This window comes from Arvicola amphibius, chromosome 5 (genome assembly GCF_903992535.2).
Source record: "Arvicola amphibius chromosome 5, mArvAmp1.2, whole genome shotgun sequence".
NCBI classification, from domain to species: Eukaryota; Metazoa; Chordata; class Mammalia; order Rodentia; family Cricetidae; genus Arvicola; species Arvicola amphibius.
The window spans coordinates 30,306,841-30,326,610 of NC_052051.1; the positions used below are offsets into that span (position 1 = coordinate 30,306,841).

The window sequence follows — 19,770 nt, forward strand, 5'->3', positions numbered from 1 at the left end:
TAGGTGTCTGTCTGTCTGTCTGTCTGTCTGTCTGTCTTCCTTTTTCTCAAGATGTCTAGCCCAGGCTGACCCCAGATTTTCTTTGTAGTTGAAGATGACCTTGAACTTCTAATTGTTTTGCCTTTACTTCCCTATTGGGGGGGGTAGGTTTTAGCATGAGTTGCCATGTCCACTTTGAGGTTCTAGAGATAGAATGCAGAATTTTATGCATGCTAGGCAAGCAGTGTTCTGAGCTACATCCCTGAAGCAGGGGAGCACAGAAAATAGTTTAGTAGTATTGGACTTTAATTTGTTTGGGTTTAGCACACGGTGCTATCCTAATAATAATGCATTTGGTAGTCTGAGTCTGTTACCTCCATGTACAATGCAATACACTTCACTTCTAACCATGTACCTAGCAACATGCTAGCAACCAAAGATCTTCCTACCTGCATTTAGCTGCATGCACACCCTCTCTGAATAATGGAATACATTTCTCCTCTCTTTAGTGACCATCAAACAGACTGAGACTCAGTTCAACTGGAATGGAAAGACTGATTTAGCACACACAAATTGGGGATACATGCTCAATGGGATAAATGTGAGTGCTCAAATGGCTTTTCTATTTACTGTTTTACATCTATGCATAATTGGGCATGCCTATGAATAAAATAAGATGTATTATGGAACAAAATAGCAAAGTACCCTTTAGTAAATAAATTACCTCTTCTCTTGAACCTCATAAAAGAATGTTCCAAGCAGTAATTGGGGCCCACAAGTATTTCACTTATGCTACCTGCTGCTCCTCTATCACATATTCTGATCTTTTTCTATTTATTTACTTTAAATAATGTTCCCTCACTACTTTGGAATTTGTGTGGGCTTTTATTTCATTTCTGAATAAGAGGCCAAGAACCTAGAAACTCCCAATGCAGCAGACAAGCATCTCTGACTACTGGTAATATACCTAATCTTTTAAAATGTTATTTAAAAGTAGCTTTATTTTATATTGCAAGTTACAAGCTTATTTTTTTTAAAGTTTTATTTATTAATCATGTATACAGCATCTGCCTGCATGTATTCCTGCAGGCTAGAAGAGGCACCAGCTCTCATTATAGATGGTTGTGAGCCACCAAGTGGTTGCTGGGAATTGAACTCAGGACCTCTGGAAGAACAGTCAGTGCTCTGAACCTCTGAGCCATCCCTCAGTCCCCATGCTTAGTTTTTTTTTTAGATTTAAAAATTTTTAATTGCACTTTGTGTCTATGTGAGTCTTTGCTATGCATGTCCTAGTGCCTCCAGAGGTCAGAAGGGAACCTCAGATCCCCTGGAGTCAGAGTTTCAGGTAATTTTGAACCACCCACATGGGTGCTGAGGACAGAACTTGGATCCTCTGGAAGAACAGCAAGTGCTCTTTACTACTGAGCCAATTCTCTGGCCCCATGAGTGAGTGAGTGAGCAAGTTATCTATCATCTGTCTGTCCATCCACCCACCCATCCATCCATCCATCCATCCATCCATCCATCCATCCATCCATCTATCTATCTATCTATCTATCTATCTATCTATCTATCTATCTATCATGTGTGGGTGTTTTGCCTGCATGTATGTCTGTGCACTATGAGCAGGCAATGTCCTCAGAAGCCAGAAGAGGACATCAGATCTCTGGGACTAGATGGTTGTGAGCCACTGTGTGAGTGCTATGAATTGAACCTGGGTTCTCTGGTAGAGCAACCAGTGTTCCTAACCACCGAGGCATCTCTCCAGTCCCAAGTTTTGAACTTTGATTTTCACTTTTCTTATTTATTGATTAAGGTGGCAATAGAGTGTCTGAAAACTACTGGACACTCTGAAGTCCAAGGAAGAAATAAGCAACTACAGAGTGAATGATTTCTTCAAAGGGTTTGCAGTCCAAAAAAAAAAAAAAAAAAGGATTTTTTGAGAGAATAACAACAAAATGGAAATTGTCATGAGCAATGTACTTGTGGGCAGACAAGCAACAAATGCCAATATGTGATTCATTAAAAAAGGGGGGAGTTAAAAAAAAGGGGGAAGTTCACCTGCCATATGGTGGTATGGACTGAGGAGAGATGCCCCCCATCAATGCCTGAGGCAGGTGGGAGAGCTGGTCCTGTGGAGTCCCTACCTTCCCTCCCTGCCCCCCCCCCCCCCACCTACAACACTTGGAAGCACATGCCTTAGACCTATTTTGTCACTTGGGTACACAATAGAGCCACCCTGTGGATGAGCCAACTCTGAAGTTGTAAGCATGAATGTTCTGTCATGCAGCCATATGGGAAGGGAGAGATGCCCCCCTTACCCTCACCCCTTACTGCCTGCAATAGATGAGAGAGCTGACCCTTCTCTTATCAGCTGCAGCCTTCAGGAAAGTGGGCCTTGCCCCTCACCTAGGCAGTGGTGGTCAGTTGGGGGTGAGGGTGACCACTCCCAATGTGAGCAAGGGAGACCTGTCCCCATTACTCATCTGGTATGTGGCAGCAGGGGCAGAGGAGAGATGCCCTCGCCCCCACCCCCTGCCCATCAATGTCTGAGATAGGAAATAAGAGCAGGATAGCTGTCCCTGGCCCCTCACCAGCTGGAGCATTCTGGAGAGTTACCTCGCCAGGGCAATGCAATAGAGCTGGCCCTGGTGGCTAGGTGTGGGAGAGCTGACCCCGAGGGCCAGAAAGCAGGAGAACTGGCCTCACCCCTCAGTCATTGCAGCAAGAGGTGAATTAGCTGGGGCAATGCTGGGGAGCTCACCCTGGTGGTGAGGACAAGGGAAACCCGGTGGGTGGACCAACCCTGCAGCTGCCCAGGCCCAGAACCAGGGTTACGACATCCATCCCATCTATGACCTTCTGGAGCATGAGAAGGAACCTAACCCACAGATCCAAAGCTGCAGGATCTCCACAACACAGGGCAACAACAGGATATCTAAGAAGAGTCCCAGTGAGAGCCCAGCATCAATAGTGGAAACCAGAGGCCTGGAACCAGACCATTGACTCTTTGCAATGAACACTTGCAAGTAAGGATACATGGACAAAGGGGTGTATAAATCCCTGTGTGACTCATTGTGTTCCACTGCAGCTTCCATGATGAGATTTTTTTATTTTCCCCCCTTTTCTCTTATATTTTGTTTTATTTATGGGGGGGGAGGATGAAGGGGCAGAGGGCAGACAGGAAGGGACAGAGAAATAAAAGGGATCAAGATACATGATGTAAAAGACACATAGAATAAATAAAAAGAAAGAAAGAAAAGACTATGGAATCCCCAACATAAAATCAAACCATCTGTTAATGATACTGGGAAGACCATGTCTTCTTATGGCATTTTGGGGGTAAAGGGTAAAAATGGGCAATTTATTGAGAATTTTAAGTATAGTTTAAGGCATATCTCTCAATAGAAGAGAAGGGTAGCATTTGATTAGGATTGTATAAGAATCGCAGTATAATAATTAAGAGAGGAAGAAAGACCAGCAAAGCAATGATTTTTCAATAAAAAATTTAAAGACAAAAGGAGGGGGGTGCAGCTTTATGTTTTTACTTAGTAAGTATAATAGATGAAGTGAACTTATATGCATAGATGTCTGTCTATTATCTACCAAGTTGTGTGTGTGTGGTTTTTCAAGACAGGGTTTCTCTGTGTAACAGCTCTAACTGTTTTGGAACTAGCTCTTGTAGACCAAGCTGGTCTTGGACTCACAGGGATCTGCCTGTCTCTGCCTCCCGAGTGCTAGGAGTCACCACTGCCCAATTATCTACCAAGTTTTTAAGAAAGCATATATTTAGCATACAGAAACACATACATTGGTCTAGTTTCTCCTCAGTTGGATTGGAAGTTCTGGCAGTCAGGGACCTGTTTCTTATACATCTTTTATTCCCTAGGTTTAGGAGTATGATTTTATACCACAGATTCTTGATTGATAGTTGATGATAATGAGAGGTCACTCTGCAAGAGAAAAATTGAGCTCTGTGAGATAAATGCATTTTGTTTTTCCAGTCAGTTTAAGAAAAGGTGTCCTGGAATGGAGCAGTGAACACAGTGTTTTATCATCTGCAATGGAGCACAGGATAAACTGATGGTAACAAACACTCTTGCCTTGACTGAAAAATAATATCACGTTTCTCATTTACAGCAGTTTTGGGAAGGTTGTGGCCTTGATTTATGATGTCATCTGGGGATACAGGAGGTGCAGTAACTATGCCATTATCCTTAGCATAAGGATTAAATCTCTGGGTGTGTGATATTTATGCTCTTTGGTTTGTCAGTAGACATTTTTGTTTTTTGTTTTGGTTGAATAATATTCCTCTGGGTATGTCTTAGTTGTAGCCATGCTATTTTGATAACTCTAAAAATAGAACTTACAAGAACTGAGATGTTTTTGCATGCTGAATTGAAATGTGCCGGACTGCTTTATCATTTTACGTGTTTACTGAGTGCCTGTAGAGATCAAATACAGAGCTAAATACAAGGATGTGTAAATTCCTCGCCCGTCCCTCAACTAGAGAAAAAGACATTTGAGTTGTTTCTGTTTGGATGGAAGGCCAGTGACTAAGCTGTCACCTTAAGTACTTGCTAATAAAGCAGAAACGTCAAACCTTGGAGGATCCAGATGTTAATAATTTTACAGTCAGTTCTTTTGTAAGGAACCTCTGAGCAGCTTCTTCCTACCTTAAAGTCTTGCTTCAGGGAACAGGCATGGGGCATTAAAAAGCATCTTGGCTCCAGAGTCAGGCCCCTCAGGTTCTATTTCTGGTTCTGTTACTGGATTGCCATGTGACCTTGCACAACACAGGAGCATGCACTTTCCACACAGCAAGAGGCAAGACTGACATCCAGACCTGGCACTTGAGGTTGGGTTCCAGGTGCCTTAGGGACGGACTGGACTCCTCACTGAGCTTCAGCGTATCGTTTCTACTGCCAAAGTCATTTACTTTAGTGTGAAATTAGAGCTCTGATTTTGGTTCGGCCGCAAGGACTTTGTCTTTCTTCTTACTGTGAATCCAGCAATCTGGAAATAGTTCAAATTTTAAAAGTCTTACAACTTTTCTTATTGTTTTTGTTGTTGCTTGGGGAGGGGGGAAGGCTGGAAGAGGGTTGGGGATTAGGGGGTAAAGTGGGTGCGTGCAGGCGACACACTTTACTGTAGAGAGAAGGGAGGCTTTCAAGGGCAGAGTCTAGCACCTTTAGGACTCTGGCAAGGAGGGCGCACCGCCTGGTCTACTGGGGACTACATTTCCCGGGAGCACTTGCGGCCCACAGAGGGGCGGGATCACACGCTCGTAGCCGTGTAGAAGACACAGCAATTTGATTGGAGGTCACAGCGCAGACTCGGAGCTGGGCGCGCGTCCCCGCGAGGTCCCCGCGAGGCCTGGCGCGCGAGTTGAAAGACGGTCCGGGTTGCGAGCGTGCGTCCTGCCGGAGGGGCGGGCCGGAGCCTCCCGTGGGGCGGGGCCGAGGGTTTCGCGGCGACACCGCCTTTCTGCCCCGCCCCTGGCCGTTCGTCCCGCCCCTCCTTCCTGGAGCCTCCTCCGCTGAGGCTGAGGCGGCGCGGCGGCCGGGAGGGGGGCGGCTAGTGGCCAGAGCTACACGCGCCCGCCGCGACCCTATGCAGTGACTCGTGCGGCGCAGGCGCCTCCTGCCCCGCCGGCGGGGCCCGGGCTTCCCGCGGCGGGATGTTCTCTCGAAGGAGCCACGGGGATGTGAAAAAGTCCACGCAGAAGGTGCTGGACCCCAAGAAGGACGTGCTGACCCGCCTGAAGCACCTGCGGGCGCTACTGGGTGAGGCGCGGGGCGTGGGCTGTGTGATCAGGGGCTCCTGCCGGAGGATCGGGTCCCACCCGTTGCGTGGGCCCGGCGGGCTCTCAGGTCCGAGTGATGCTGGGGGCCGGGGATGGTTTGCACAGGACCCCTGCTAGCCCAGATCGGGGACACTTGAGGCATTGTTCCTGAAGGCGGTAGGCTAGCCCTGGGCGCTGCCCTGTCGCCCCAAGTGTAAACTTAGTCAAGATTCTCATTTGGGCGCCTAGCCTCCGGTAACCTCGAGGCCAGGCACAGAGGTGACTATACCCTGTCCTCTCCAGGAAATAAACCCGGCACAAGTGGAGCGGGCGAGAACACACACCTCTGCCATCTCCCTCTCTCATTTTAAAAATTTAAATTCTTGACAACTTGGATTAGACCAAGACCTCAAGCTGTCCCATCACCGACTTAGTTGAACTGCCACCAGTCTCCTTTTAAAATGTTATTATATTTGAGTGTGAGCCTTGGCCGTCCTGGAACTCACTCTGTAGACCAGACTGGAATTCACAGAAATCCACCTGCCTCTTCTTCCCGAGTGCTAGGATTAAAGGCATGCAACACTACCGCCCGGCCTCCTCCCTTTTAAATTTAATCATTTTGGGGTGGGGAGTGCCAGGCTCATAGAGTTCTTGGTGTGAAGGGGGCTGTGCTCAGAGGAACCCAGACTTTCTTGGGTTCGGGGAGGCTGCTTCTCTCTCATAACCAGAATGACAGCCATTACTCCCTGCCAGCCTTCTCTTTTTATGGCCTGCAGGGTGGAGGTTCTGCAGAGCCCAAGTGGGCCTGGAATTGACCTGTAAAGACCTGAATGCTCACCCCTGTGGGTGTGAAGTGTCCACAAGGTCTCCTGGTGCTGGGGATGTGTCGCTTGGTTAGACTATGTATTACGTGGATCTAGTTCTGTCTGTCTTAACTTTTGTTCAAAATAGAAACATCTTTGCCTGTCTATGGAGAGTCTTGTCTGTATTTTGGGGCCAAGGAAAAGACATGTTTCTTCCACGTGTATTTACTGTTGAAACAATAATATTAATAGAAATATAAGGCCGGGCGGTGGTGGTGCACTCAAGAAGCAGAGGCAGAGGCAGAGGCAGAGGCAGAGGCAGAGGCAGAGGGAGAGGCAGAGGCAGGCAGATCTCTGAGTTCAAGGCCAGCTACCGAACAAGTTCAGGACAGGTTTCAAAGCTACACCAAGAAACTCTGTCTCGAAAAACCAAAAAAAAAAAAAAAAAAAAAAAAAAAATTAAAACCCAGTTTTAGAGTGACTGTCACTTGAGAAAATAGGGCTTAAAGAATTCATTTTGTAGGTGAGAATTTTAAGCATTTTGTTAATGAGATTAAGAGTTGCTGATTATTTCTCTTTAGAGTATGTAAACTATCTCTGGGTGGGAGACAGGCCAGTAAACCAGCCAACCAACACCCAACGGAAAGTAAAACTCAAAACCATGACCACCACCACCGCCACAAAAAATATCCCTCCTCTTCGAAAGAAAGCCACCAGATTTTGCCAGATGAAGTTGCTTGTTATCTCCTCCTCCTGGAGATCCCACTTCATGTGTTCAGTTTATGATGAATGTAAAGCAGTTATTATTGTTAAGGGGATTAGTTTCTGGACGCTTGAAAGCAAAATGTGGTGTTCTTGGTAAGTTGAACTTTCTCCTTCCTGTAGTGAAATGCCCAGGCACACAAGTGCTTTGTGTTGGGTCCTTAGTATCTGATTATGCTGCAGGGGTGTTTTTTGATAAAGTGGATTGAACAGTATTTTAAGGCATTTGATATGTTGGAACCTTTTCTGTGCTAAAGAATTTAAGTCTTTGTTCTGACTTAGAAGCCCAAGATTAAGTTGGATACATTTTATAAAGTCAGAAACCTAGATCAGATGAGTTTCTTAGAGATAAACAGTTCTTGTTAGGATTCTGAGAAAGTGGATACTTTTCGGGTCTGAGTGTCCCTAATTTTTCCTCTAAGGTGTGTGTCTCATTTCAGCTGCAAGTGGCAGGGATAGCCTGGGAACCAGGTCAGTGGCATCTCCTTATGATACATTTTAAATTGTGTGTGTGTGTGTGTGTGTGTGTGTGTGTGTGGTGGGTTTGTGCTAGTGAGTCCAGTAACCTTGGAGGCCAATAGACAGATCACCTGGGGGGATTGCGAATTGCCCGGAGATGCGTACTGGGAACTAAACTCTGTACAAGAACAGCAGGTGCTCTTAGCCTCTGTCTGCAGCCTGAATTATTTTTATATGTGAAAAAAATAACAGCTATATTATCACTCAAAGATAAAATCTGTGTTTAAAATATTGTTTGTAACATAGAGTTCTTTAATATTACATTAGGAATACTTTTGTTGTTGATGACGGCCAAGTTTCCTTTATGTATTAGTGATCATTAACTATAGGGGCTCTATTTACAAAAAAAAAATAAATAAAATTTGAGGAATTCTAGCCATCATATTTAGTGTAAACGTTTGCTTTACAACTGTGATTAGAAGACTTTAAAGAAAACTAGTACATTAAAGTGTTAATTCCCACAGCATCAAATATCTTATTTAGTTATTACCTTTAGAAAAGACAGTGTTCTTGATAGGAATTAAGTCAATATGAAGGCAACTGAAGGGAATGGGTTTAATTAGTATTACATATTGCATATGCACTTATAATCTTGCTTTTTGTGTCTGTGTCTTCAAGTGAAATAGGACTGGCATTTTTTTCATGTAAGGATGATGCTACTGACCTGGGTTTGCAGCCTGTCCCTGCCACTTGTAGCTGTACAGCATGGACTAGTACTTAGCCTGCCCTTGAACCTCAGCTTTGTTACTCTGTTAAATGGGTATGATAGGGTGTGAGTACATATGTAATGGCTTCAGCTTGGGGCAGGCATTTACCAGATTCTTCTTCGTTACTTTCCTCTTTCCATTAATAGGACACATATTTTAAGAGGTATTTTCTCCACCCTTCTTTTTTTTTTTTTTTTTATTAGATAATGGTAAAGGCCTTACTCTCTTGTCATAAAAAGTAGTCAGTTTGCTGAGCTCGGACAATGTGTTTTATTTATTTATTTATTTATTTATTTTTTTTTTTTGGTTTTTCGAGACAGGGTTTCTCTGCAGCTTTTTTAGAGCCTGTCCTGGAACTAGCTCTTGTAGACCAGGCTGGCCTCGAACTCACAGAGATCCGCCTGCCTCTGCCTCCCGAGTGCTGGGATTAAAGGCGTGCGCCACCACCGCCCGGCGGACAATGTGTTTTAAATCAGCCCTTGTAGGACTGTGTTTTAATGGTTTTCATGTATCACTGGGATGAATGAGGAGCTGACTTCAGTTCTTCTTATGCCATTTAAAATCATCTTTAGGAGAGTAACTGAGTAAGCCAAACAAATCACCCCCTCCTCACAACCCCTGTGTATTACTGTATTGCTCCAGCGAACAAGTAATCCCAGACTTTGGGAGGTTAAGGCAGGGGCATCATCGTTAATTTGAGATCAGTTTGGGTTACATAGAAAGTTCTCTGTCAGTCAGGTCCACATAGTAAGATCCTGTTTCAAAAATAAAAAAAAAAGTAAGGCATATATAATTTAAAATTTTCTTGTAACTGCATTTATGGCACAGAAGCATATGAAATTAATTTTAATGTATTATATTTAACCTAATGTATCAGCAGGTAATAGTAAAGATTAATAAAGAGTTTTACAGTACTATGTGAATTAGTTAATTAATTCTATGTGAATTATGTGAAATTCAGTATGTATTATATGGTCAGAGCACTTGACTTGTCCTTACTAGCCACATTTTCACATGCACAGTAGCAAGATATGGCTAGTGGCTACAGGTTGGAGAGAGTAGGATTTGACTTTGGGAAAGCAGTGTGGTAGGGCCGGGCAGTTCCAGCCAAGAGAAGGTGGAAGACTTGGTAGTAGAAATCCATGTGGCAATGGTATGGGCAGGTGACTCTTGTTGCATCCCCTGGGAGTGGGGAGTTGGAGCACTGGGCACACAGGACCCTTATGTAGAGCCCAGTGGAGATCAGGTTAGCATCAAATACCCTAACAAACAGGCTGATGCAGACTTGGTGGCCCAGATCAGAGAGGGTTCGGCTTGCTCGAGTTGGAGCTCACACTTGTCCTTCCTTAAGGTGGGAGCTTCTGTGGAGACTTTTTAGCAGGCCAATAGGTAAGACTTGAGAACTGTCCATCTGCCAAAGACACCAGAAGAGTGGATCAGGAGGGGAGAGACTGGAGGCAGGGGTTTCCAGAAAGGGCTGTGGCAAGGGGAACAGGCAGATGATGGATTGTTGGAAGAGGAAGGCCAGGATGACAGGACAGAGCAGCAAGAACTTCAGGTGCAGTGTGGGCTGCTTAAGGAGTGACCAATAGGAAATAATTTGGGATAGGAGGCTGTGACACTCAGGTCAAATCAGAGCTAACAGTTGGTCCTCAGAGTTGCCCCAGAGAAAAGTTTCTTACAGATGTTCTGTACATTGACAGAGCAAAGTATAGCATTATATTTTTTACTGCTTTAAATAGTGGCAGGTTCACTTGCAAGTTTAGATGTTGCCGTTTACTGTTTTATTGTGTGTGTTTATGTGTTACGTGTGTGTAGCATATGCACACTTTTGTGTCTGTGCATGCACATGGAGATCAGAAGAGGACATCAGGTATCCTGCTCTGTCACACTCACTTCCCCACTGAGTTTAAGATAGGGTCTCAGTGAGCCTGGAGCTAGTCTGCTGGCCAGAAAACTCCAGAAGCCCCAGGGAACCTGTCTCTAAATCTCCACAGCCACCAGCATAATTTGCAGGTGTGTGTGCAACCATGGGTACTGGGGATTTGAACTGGACTCCTGCATATTAGACTATGCAGTAAGTGCTCTTACCCACCAAGCCAACTCCCCAACTCCCTACATATATTTAGTTACTAGTATTCTTCATGTTTTGTCCCTTTTGTTTTTAGTTCCAAACATTTGTGAGCACAGTAGCCTAGGCTGGCCTCAAACTTTCCATCTTCCATTCTTCCCCTGCTGAGTTCTGGGATTACAGGTGTGTGTGCCACCATGCTCAGCGCTCCTCCCCTCTGCCACCTCCCTTCCTCCTCCCCTTACCCTCCTTTACTTTTCTGATAGCAGGAATGCCTCTCAAACCATCTGGTGTTTTTCCCTTAGAACAGAGTTCCCCTTTTCACTTTAGTCTGACTAGTAACACACCCTTTTTTATAGTTTGATAATTGGTAATGGGCAGTCGGAATCATGGGATTATTCTGGATAGAGCTGGGGGGAGGGGTCCTAGCTAATGATGGGGCATGGCAAGTTTGGTGTACTGCAAGTTGAGTGTGAGAAAAGGAAGGTCCAAGTGGAATGTCTGGGATGAGATTGTGGTATGTGGGGTCAGGAACTTAATGAGAGGATAGCAAGCAACGCTGTGATTCTTTAGTATGATGAACTCATCACTCTCCCCACAGCTATGGTGAAGGTAGTGCTCCCACCTCAACATCTAGCAGAGAAACTGAGGCACAGTAGTTAACTGTTTGTCTACCAATCTGAGCTGACTAGCTGATATGCATACTCATAAAGCCGGACAGCTTGGTGCTAGAAGCCTTAAATTCAAGTTACTTACTCTGGAGACTGAGACAGGAAGACTGAAAGTTCAAGGGCTGTTTGGGCCACAAGGTGAGTTCAAGGCCACCTGAGAAATTTAGTGAGATGTACTCAAAATAAAAAGTAGGAAAAAAAGAGCAGCAAATGTTGTACTTCTGCTAGTTATCTGATTCAAAAGGATATTTATGCATCAGAGAAAGTATTTACCCATCAGAGTGAATGTTAATACATAAACAAAGCCCAGCAGTTTTTGCCTGTCTTGCAAAAATTGTGTGACGTTTGTAACTCTCTTCTGGTCTGTTCCAGAGAGATCTGGAAGATCCTATTTGACTTAAGCATGATAGATTTTAACAACAAAAAAAGACTCCTGTGCTTTATCATTCAGTTCATTGAGTTCTGTGTCCAGGCTTGGCAGGTAGTGAGATTTTTGCACAGACAGTAATTCTATAACTAGAAAAGACTGGGAGCTATAATTTCAGGTCATAGCAGGCCTGTTTTGATCTCTTTTAGTTGGCCAAGTTAATGCAAAAATGACTTTGCCATAATATTCCCTTTGCTTGTTTTCATCAATCACGGTTCCATTGTATCTGCAGCCTCTGGAATGTAAAAGGAGTGTTGTATGCTTGTATGATTCCTGCCCCTAGAATTGAGGTTGTCTAGACTTGAGAAAAATGAGCCCAGGGCAGCCGTCTGAACTGAGATGCTCTGTGTGTGATAACTGAGAAGGATTGCTTTCCAACACCTGTTCTGAGAAAGGAGAGTATTGGTAGGCATGGGATACTTTCCTATAAATATTTATAATTTGGAGTTTTATTTTGTTGATAAGTACTTTACTCCTGGGCAAGCATAAAAACTTCTTCAAGTTGTTTACCATATTGGTCTTTGGTCTACAAACTGAGTACAACAGGTACAACTGTAGCTAAGTGTAGGTTTTTTTTTTTTTTTTCAAAGTTGGGTTTTCAAAATAGCAATTGATTCCATTTAAACCTTAAATCAGTCTTTTTCCTTCCTTCTTCCTTCTTTTCTTTTCTCTTCTTTCTTTCTTTCTTTCTTTCTTTCTTTCTTTCTTTCTTTCTTTCTTTCTTTTTTTTTTGGAGACAGGGTTTTTTTCTACATAACTGTTCTGGCTGTCCTGAAACTCATTCTATAGACGAAGCTGGCCTCAAGTTCACAGAGATCCTTCTGCTCTGCCTCCAGAGTACTGGGATTAAAGTCCTGTGCCTCCACTCTCGGCCTTAAATTTTTTCTAAAAGAACAGAATCACTTTACTGCCAAATTAAGAACAATTAATGTGTAAATGTAGTAAACAGTTACTTATCAAGCCGCCTTATCCTTGAGATTGTAAATTCAGTTTGGGGCTGTGAAATGGTGTTGCACACCTTTAATTCCATCACTTTAGAGGCAAAGTCAGGCAGATCTTTATGAGTTAGAGGCCAGCTTGGTCTATAGAGAACTAGTTCCAGGACAGCCAGAGCTACACAAAGAAACCTTGTCTCCAAAAAGGAAAAAAAATTTAATTGGGAACTTCGTTTTGTTTAGTGTGTGAAGATATGTGTGCTGTATTCAGATAGTATGGTGTAAGCTTAGGGTTAGGTAGAAGAAGCAGCTGCTTAAATGATGAAATGTCCACACAGGGCTTTGAGTCCTACAGTGGAGTGGGAAGAAGGGGAGGTGCTATGGAGGTGGTCACAGCTGAGTGAGGAGTCACAGCAAGCCTCCTGGAAGTGTCTGGAGTACTTACAGAGGAAGGTCAGGACTGAGTTAGGGTATGAATAATAGATAAAGGACTTTGCCTGGTGGACGAGGAGTAGATAGGACATTGGCAGAGAACAGAGCTTTAAAGAGACAATTCTGCAAAGCACCAAGAAATTAAGCAAACAGTGGCTTTTGCACTGGGTATAGATAGACAGTGGGAACCCAGTGATTTGTTTGAAGCAGAAAAGGAGGATGTCTTTTCTTAAGGAAGGGCCTGGGAGTCCTAGCCTCTTTTTGAAGCTTATATGCCAGGAGAAAAGCAATTCTTGTCCATTTGCAGTGTAAGTGCCCAAGAGGTACCTGGTCTTTCCACTGTATGGAAAGCATAGACCTTAAATTGAACCCAGAACTCAGAGGGGAAGCCTGCAGAGATGGGTCCTATGGGAGTGCTATAGAACCTGCTTGAGCTAATGGGTCTGGTATGTCTCTGCCAGCTCCCCCTTCAGCTGCCCAGAATTGATTGGTCTCATCCTACTTCTGCTTTAGTTAGCTAAAGGCATGTCTGGGCCTTGTACCTAAGAGAGCCCGGTAATGTGCTAATAAGAGGCATTCCAGATTGAGAGCTGTTATAAGGGGGGAGGCACGAATTTTTAGTATTTTTTAAGAACCAGGGTAATTTGAGTTGGTATTAAGAGGACTTAATAGGAAGGCTGTGATCTGCAGTGGGATGGGGCAGAGGGGGGCTGGAGAGATGGCTCAGCCTGTAAGAACACTGGCTGTTCAAGCATAAGGACCTGACTTTAAATTCCTAGCATCCATGTAAGAGGCCCTTAGCTCTGGGTGGAATGGAAACAGGGGAATGGCTGGGTTTGCTGGTTACCAGCATAGCTCCATATTCAGTGAGAGACCCTCTCTCAAAGGAATAAGGAGAGTGTTAGAGCGATAAGTCACCCAGCATTCTCCTCTGACTGCCAAGCAGTGCACAGGCATACCTGCGCGCGCACACACACACACACACACACACACACACACACACACACACACCCCAGAGTGGGGTTGGGTAGGAAAAGGGCTTGTTAGGAGGGTGTCTCTTCACTGGTGGTCTAGTAAAAAGGGCAGGAGTGGAGTGCTGGATGGCAGAGATGTGGAGGGAGCTCTCATTCCATACTCTCTTCTCTGGAGGTCGGTGGTGACATCTCCCTGAGCCAGCTTTCTTGCTGGTGTGGTGATAGGAACTTGGAATGTCATACTCCCTCTTTGGGGCCACGTATCCTTTTAAAATAAGGAAATTCGGCAACATGTAAGGCTTGCTTCTGTTCTTTTTCCGGAGTGAAAAGGCATTTAGCCAGAAGGGGGAAGAGCTGTGTAATATGAGCCTAGTTTAGTAGAGCAGATGTCACGTTGCCAGCTCTGCCACTCTGTGCCCACGTGCTCTGGGGTTGGTATGAAGTGGGACTACACTGTGGGAGGTGATCTCTGCAGGCTGTGACTGTGATGTGTAAGGGTCACTCACTGTGCTTCTCTTCACTGTGCTTTCTGTGCGACTTAACCTCAAGTAAGCTGTAACTCCACAGCATTGACAGGTCTGTTCAGTTGTACTTTATCCTTATCCGGAGCTTTTCCTCATGTTCTCCAGCCAATCAGAGGGCCACCTCAAGTCAGTGGCTCTTATTAATCTCGAAAGCTTAGTAAGTGTCAGCTTGTGGCTGTATTGTAGGTATTCTGCAGTGCAATCTGTCTTTACCTCATGCCAGCCTCCCAGATCTATCAGTTCAAACAGCTTTTCAGGTGAGGGATCTACTATCAGAGCCTGGTGATTAAGAATTAGATGAAGCCGGGCGGTGGTGGCGCACGCCTTTAATCCCAGCACTCGGGAGGCAGAGGCAGGTGGATCTCTGTGAGTTCGAGGCCAGCCTGGTCTACAAGAGCTAGTTCCAGGACAGGCTCTAAAAAAGCTGCAGAGAAACCCTGTCTCGAAAAACCAAAAAAAAAAAAAAAAAAAAAAAAAAAGAATTAGATGAAATTCAGAAATTGTATCTTAAAGTATTTGCCTTACAGAGATACTGTGACCCTTTGTGTCCTTGCTACTGTTTGCATCTGGAAGACATTGAAGACCGCTGCAACAGTAAACATATACTTTGATTTTGCTATTAGAGACTGTTCAGTGCATATCAATGCATATGCAGAGACTGTTCTGCCAAGGACACACAAAGTGAAATTACTTTTGGTCCACTGAGTCTGAGAATGTAGGGTTCTGCTGCATACAGTGTGACTGACTGGCATCTACCTGGATCCACCAGTTTCTTCCAAAGCTGAGCTTCCCTCAGGTTGCTTGTAGCTGAGTAACAAACCGAGCTTCTTTGTAGAGACCCAGGTGCAGCTAGAAGAGAGCCTTGAGTTTCCCCTTACTTAGGCTAAGACCTTTTGGAACTTCGTGGCAGACCACTATGCTCAGCCCTGTTCTTTCCTTTTCTCTTTCCCAGGGCTCAGACCTGTATGTAGTCTGAAACCTCCAGATGCCTTCCCTAGGTCTCCTTTGTCTCCCAGAGAGTTCCTCCACTCAGTCTCACATGTGGTTAACTCTGTTCCTTCTCTCAGAACTCAAACCAAGCACCTTCTCTGACCCTGTCAAGTGGTTTCCATCCTGCTGTCTACAGTGCTTCTGGGACAGGACGCACACACGCACACTCACACTGCAGTTCCACATAAACTGTCTTGTCCTCTGTCCTGAAATTAGCTTTCTGCAGAATTCCTACAGCGTGTTTTATCTCTCATTAGACATTTATGCATTTTCTTTTGTATCATGCATGATTGTTATGTTCTGCCTCGTCTTCCGACTGACAGCTTATGGCAAACACGACAGCTTCTTGCGCCTCTTGATGCCTCTTGGTAACATAGTTCTCTATGCAGAATAATAATACCTGGGTGGGGAGATGGTTCAGCAGTTGGAGTGTGTACTACTTTAGTAGAGGACCAGAGTTCAGTTCCCAGACCATATGATAGCTAGTTCCCAACCTCGTGTAACTCCAGATTCAGGCAGATCTCATGCCTCTGGCTTCCATGGGTACCTGAAGTCATGTGTGTACACCCTTCAATAATTAAACATAATAAAAATAAATTTAAAATAGTAAACATTAAAAAGAATAATATTAATTTGGCACTCTATGTTCCCAAGTACTGCCATGGTTTCTTGCATGTCAACTCATTTAATGCTTCCAAATGAAATTGAGACATGTTGTAGATGAGATATAGAGAGATTAAGAACCCTCTCTAAAGCTACGTAACCAGAAGTGTCTTATAGATGGAGCGGCGGGGCTGCGTCCCGCCACCTGGCTAGTTTTACCCAAAATAATTACACGGAAACTGTATTCTTTTAAAACATTGTTAGGCCCATTAGTTTTAGCCTCTTATTGGTTAATTCTCACATCTTCCTTTAACCCATATTTAGTAATCTGTGTAGCACCACGAGGTGGTCACTTACCAGGAGAGATCTTAACCTGTGTCCATCTCTGAGAGGAGAGGCATGGCGACTAACTATGGTGACTGCCTGAAGCGTCTCCCCAACTCTGCTTTTTTTTCTCCCATAATTCTGTTTTGTCTACTCCGCCTACCTAATTTTCTGTCCTCTTAAAGGGCCAAGGCAGTTTTTTTATTAATCAATGAAAGTAACACATAGACATTCCTCCATCAGTGTCTGAACTCTAAAGTTCCCTGTTCATTTAGCAGCTGTATGTCTGTCATAGCTCTGTGGCAAGCAATGTGTGCAGCATTAGGTAAGCCAGAATTTGCAGAGGAATTCTGAATAAGTGAGTTTAAACAAACAAACAATAGTTTCAGAACATATAGTTTGAGTTGGGAAGTATCTAGCCACCCATGTGGATATTTTAAGGAATTTGAGAGCCTTCCTGTCCTGAAGGTCATTTTATTTGTGAGAAGTTGTCAGCCAGTATTAAGACTGTGAGTTAAGGATGATGGTCCTTCCAGACAGTGCTTTAGCTTTCCCTTGCATTGCGTCATCATCATCATACCAGGTCCTTGGTGCCCGAGGAGAGGAGACAGAAGGAAGGAGTGTTTCTGTGGACGAAGGGGACAAGTAATCCTGTGGGCAAACCATGATGAGGGCAGTGAGGAATGGCTTGGGTGATGCTCATGAAACAAAACTGGAGACGTATTAGTATCAAGTTTTAAATTTACAAAACTCAAAACTGACTTTTGCTTTGTTGCCAAGGACCTTTTCTAGTTAAAGAGAAAGAAATTTTTTTTACAGTGAAATAATTGAATAATTGATAGTATTTTCAACCTGTAAAGAAGAGAGAAGAACTTAAGAAAATGCTTTTAGGGATTAAATTAGTTTTTTTCTGTCTGCTTGTATTTGCGACATAAACCTTTGTCTTTTATGGACTGTATCTGATAAGATGAGGGTGTGTGTGGACCAGTTAGGCCTGATGTTCTAGCATTTACAAGGAACTCTGAAGCAGAGGCAGAATGTCTGCATATCTTCCTCAGTCTTTATGTATCATATTGCAAATATTTATTTTGGCAAGAATATTCCCATCTCTTTCTTGCTCTTAAAATAAACACATACACAAATAGATCACCTTCAACTGAAATCAAAAGTAAATAGCAAAGTGGAAAAATATGTCAAATTTGTAAGAGGGGAATTAGTTATATCTTTAGTACATAATAACTTCTACACATTAACAAGAAAAATTATAATATAATGTTACAACCAGAGAAATGAGCTGTAGCCATATTTGAAATGTTACATTTTACTAATAATCTAAGATATATAAACTTAAATATATTATCATTTACCCATCAATTATCAAAATTTGTTGCAAGTAGAGGCTGGTTGTCCTTCCTGGCCACCCGGCTAGCTTAGCCCTGAAATAACTACACAGAAACTGTATTCATTAAAACACTGCTTGGCCCATTAGCTCTAGTTTCTTATTGGCTAATTCTTACATCTTAATTTAACCCATTTCTATTAATCTATGTCTCTTCATGTGACTGTGGCTTACCAGCAGGATTCTAACTGGCATCTGTCTCAGGCAGAAGATCCATGGCGTCTTTCACTTTGCCCTTCCTCCCAGCATTCATTTCTGTCTTCTCCGCCTACCTAAGTTCTGCCCTATCAGGCCCAAAGCAGTTTTTTTTTTATTCATTAACCAATGAAAGCAACACATGAACAGAAGAACCTCCTACACCAAAAATTGTCTCTCACCCCAATAGCATACATGTGAGGTTGCTAATACACATTTGATAAGACTATAATTTGGTGTTGTCTTTCATGAAAACAGTTTAGTATAATCTTCAAAATGTATGTATTATTTGGCTCAGTTTCCTCCTCCAGGAAATAAATAATGCTATATTTAAAGTTTATTTTATTAAGTAATGTGTTGCCACATTGTTTGCCTGTTTATTTGGTTTATTGAAGTGAAATTCACATCACATAAAATTGACTTTTTTAAAGTGAACAGTTCAGCGGCATTAAATACTCTTGCAATGCTGTAAACCATTGCCTCTAGCTTCAGAATTTTTGTTTTTTGAGACCGGGTCACTCTACATAGTCCTGGCTGTCCTGGAACTCACTATCTAAAGCAGCCTGGCCCCCATCTCATAGAGATTCTCCTGCCTCTGCCTGTCCAGTGCTGGATTAAAGGTGTGCACTGACCTTCCAAAGCTTGCACTGGGGGCAGAGGAGCCCTGTAGTCATTAAGCAGTCACCTGACTGCTTCTCATGTGCATCTGTTTAGTCTGACAGGGCTTTTACATTTTTCTTTATTCTCATCCAAAAGATGTGCTCTGTATTTGTACTAGCCAACACCTTTGTGCTCAAGACACACACAGCAGCACCCGCTGAAAGAAGGGACGGAACAGGGAAAGGGCAAGGGCACCTTCGGCCTTGGAGGAGGCTGTACTGGAGTCAGTGTCCTTGGCATTCACCGCTCTTTCTTTTCTCATCTCTCCTTTGCTGGAATAGTTCTCCTCACTCACGGTTCTGCGTTTGTTTTTAGTTTCTGTGCTTTTGTTTTGTTCTCAGACCAGCTCTCCAGGCACAGGAGAGATGATCTCGGGCTTCCTCAACCTGACACAGCTCTAGAGCTAGTGAGTCATGGGAAGAATTCAGCCCCTCCTCAGGGATCCACCCAGTTCCCAAGAACCTTTCTGATTGGCCTTACCTGGGTCACTTCCTATTCCTGTGCCAGTCACTGGGTGAGGGAAATAGGGTGTTCTAAAGAGTTAGATTGGTCATTTGTTCTGTTCCTGGAGATGAAGCCTCAGCTCTAGCTCCTTTATATGTTCATGCTCAAGACGGCACTGGCAGTGCCCCTGTTTGATGCCTGTTTCACCACAAAGTTCACTAACTTTGTCCCAAATCACTGATGAGAAATCCTCCGTTGATAGCCTGTAAATTCTACTTAAGACTGTAGAAGTTATATTTAAGGAGTAATTTGAGGGAAGTAAGACACTGTCTTTTGAAGAAATAGATTTGAGCACTCCAAGTCTGTCTAGAATAGAGAATCTCCATTGGTTTTTAAGTTATTCCGTAGAGTGAGTGACTGATATCCACAAACCAAGGCCCGGCCCTCACAGGATTCTCATTCTACTGAGACAGACTGTATGCAAGTAACATTATAATGTAATTTCAGATATTGCTAATAGAAAAATGGATCTTGGTAAGGGTAGTGTGCATACCTGTCAAGGTATT

At 43.7% G+C, this 19,770-nt stretch overlaps 1 protein-coding gene across 2 annotated transcripts in view; it reads left to right on the forward strand.

The window, feature by feature from the left end:
- Positions 1–5,511: 5,511 nt before the first annotated feature.
- Ralgapa2 (Ral GTPase activating protein catalytic subunit alpha 2) overlaps positions 5,512–19,770 on the forward strand; it is a 264,147-nt gene continuing 249,888 nt past the window's right edge. For both annotated transcript variants that reach the window (XM_038329480.2, XM_038329479.1), the window contains exon 1: positions 5,512–5,765. In XM_038329480.2, coding sequence (XP_038185408.1) covers positions 5,660–5,765 — 106 coding nt within the window. In that variant the 5' untranslated portion in view covers positions 5,512–5,659. The remainder of the gene's footprint in view (positions 5,766–19,770) is intronic.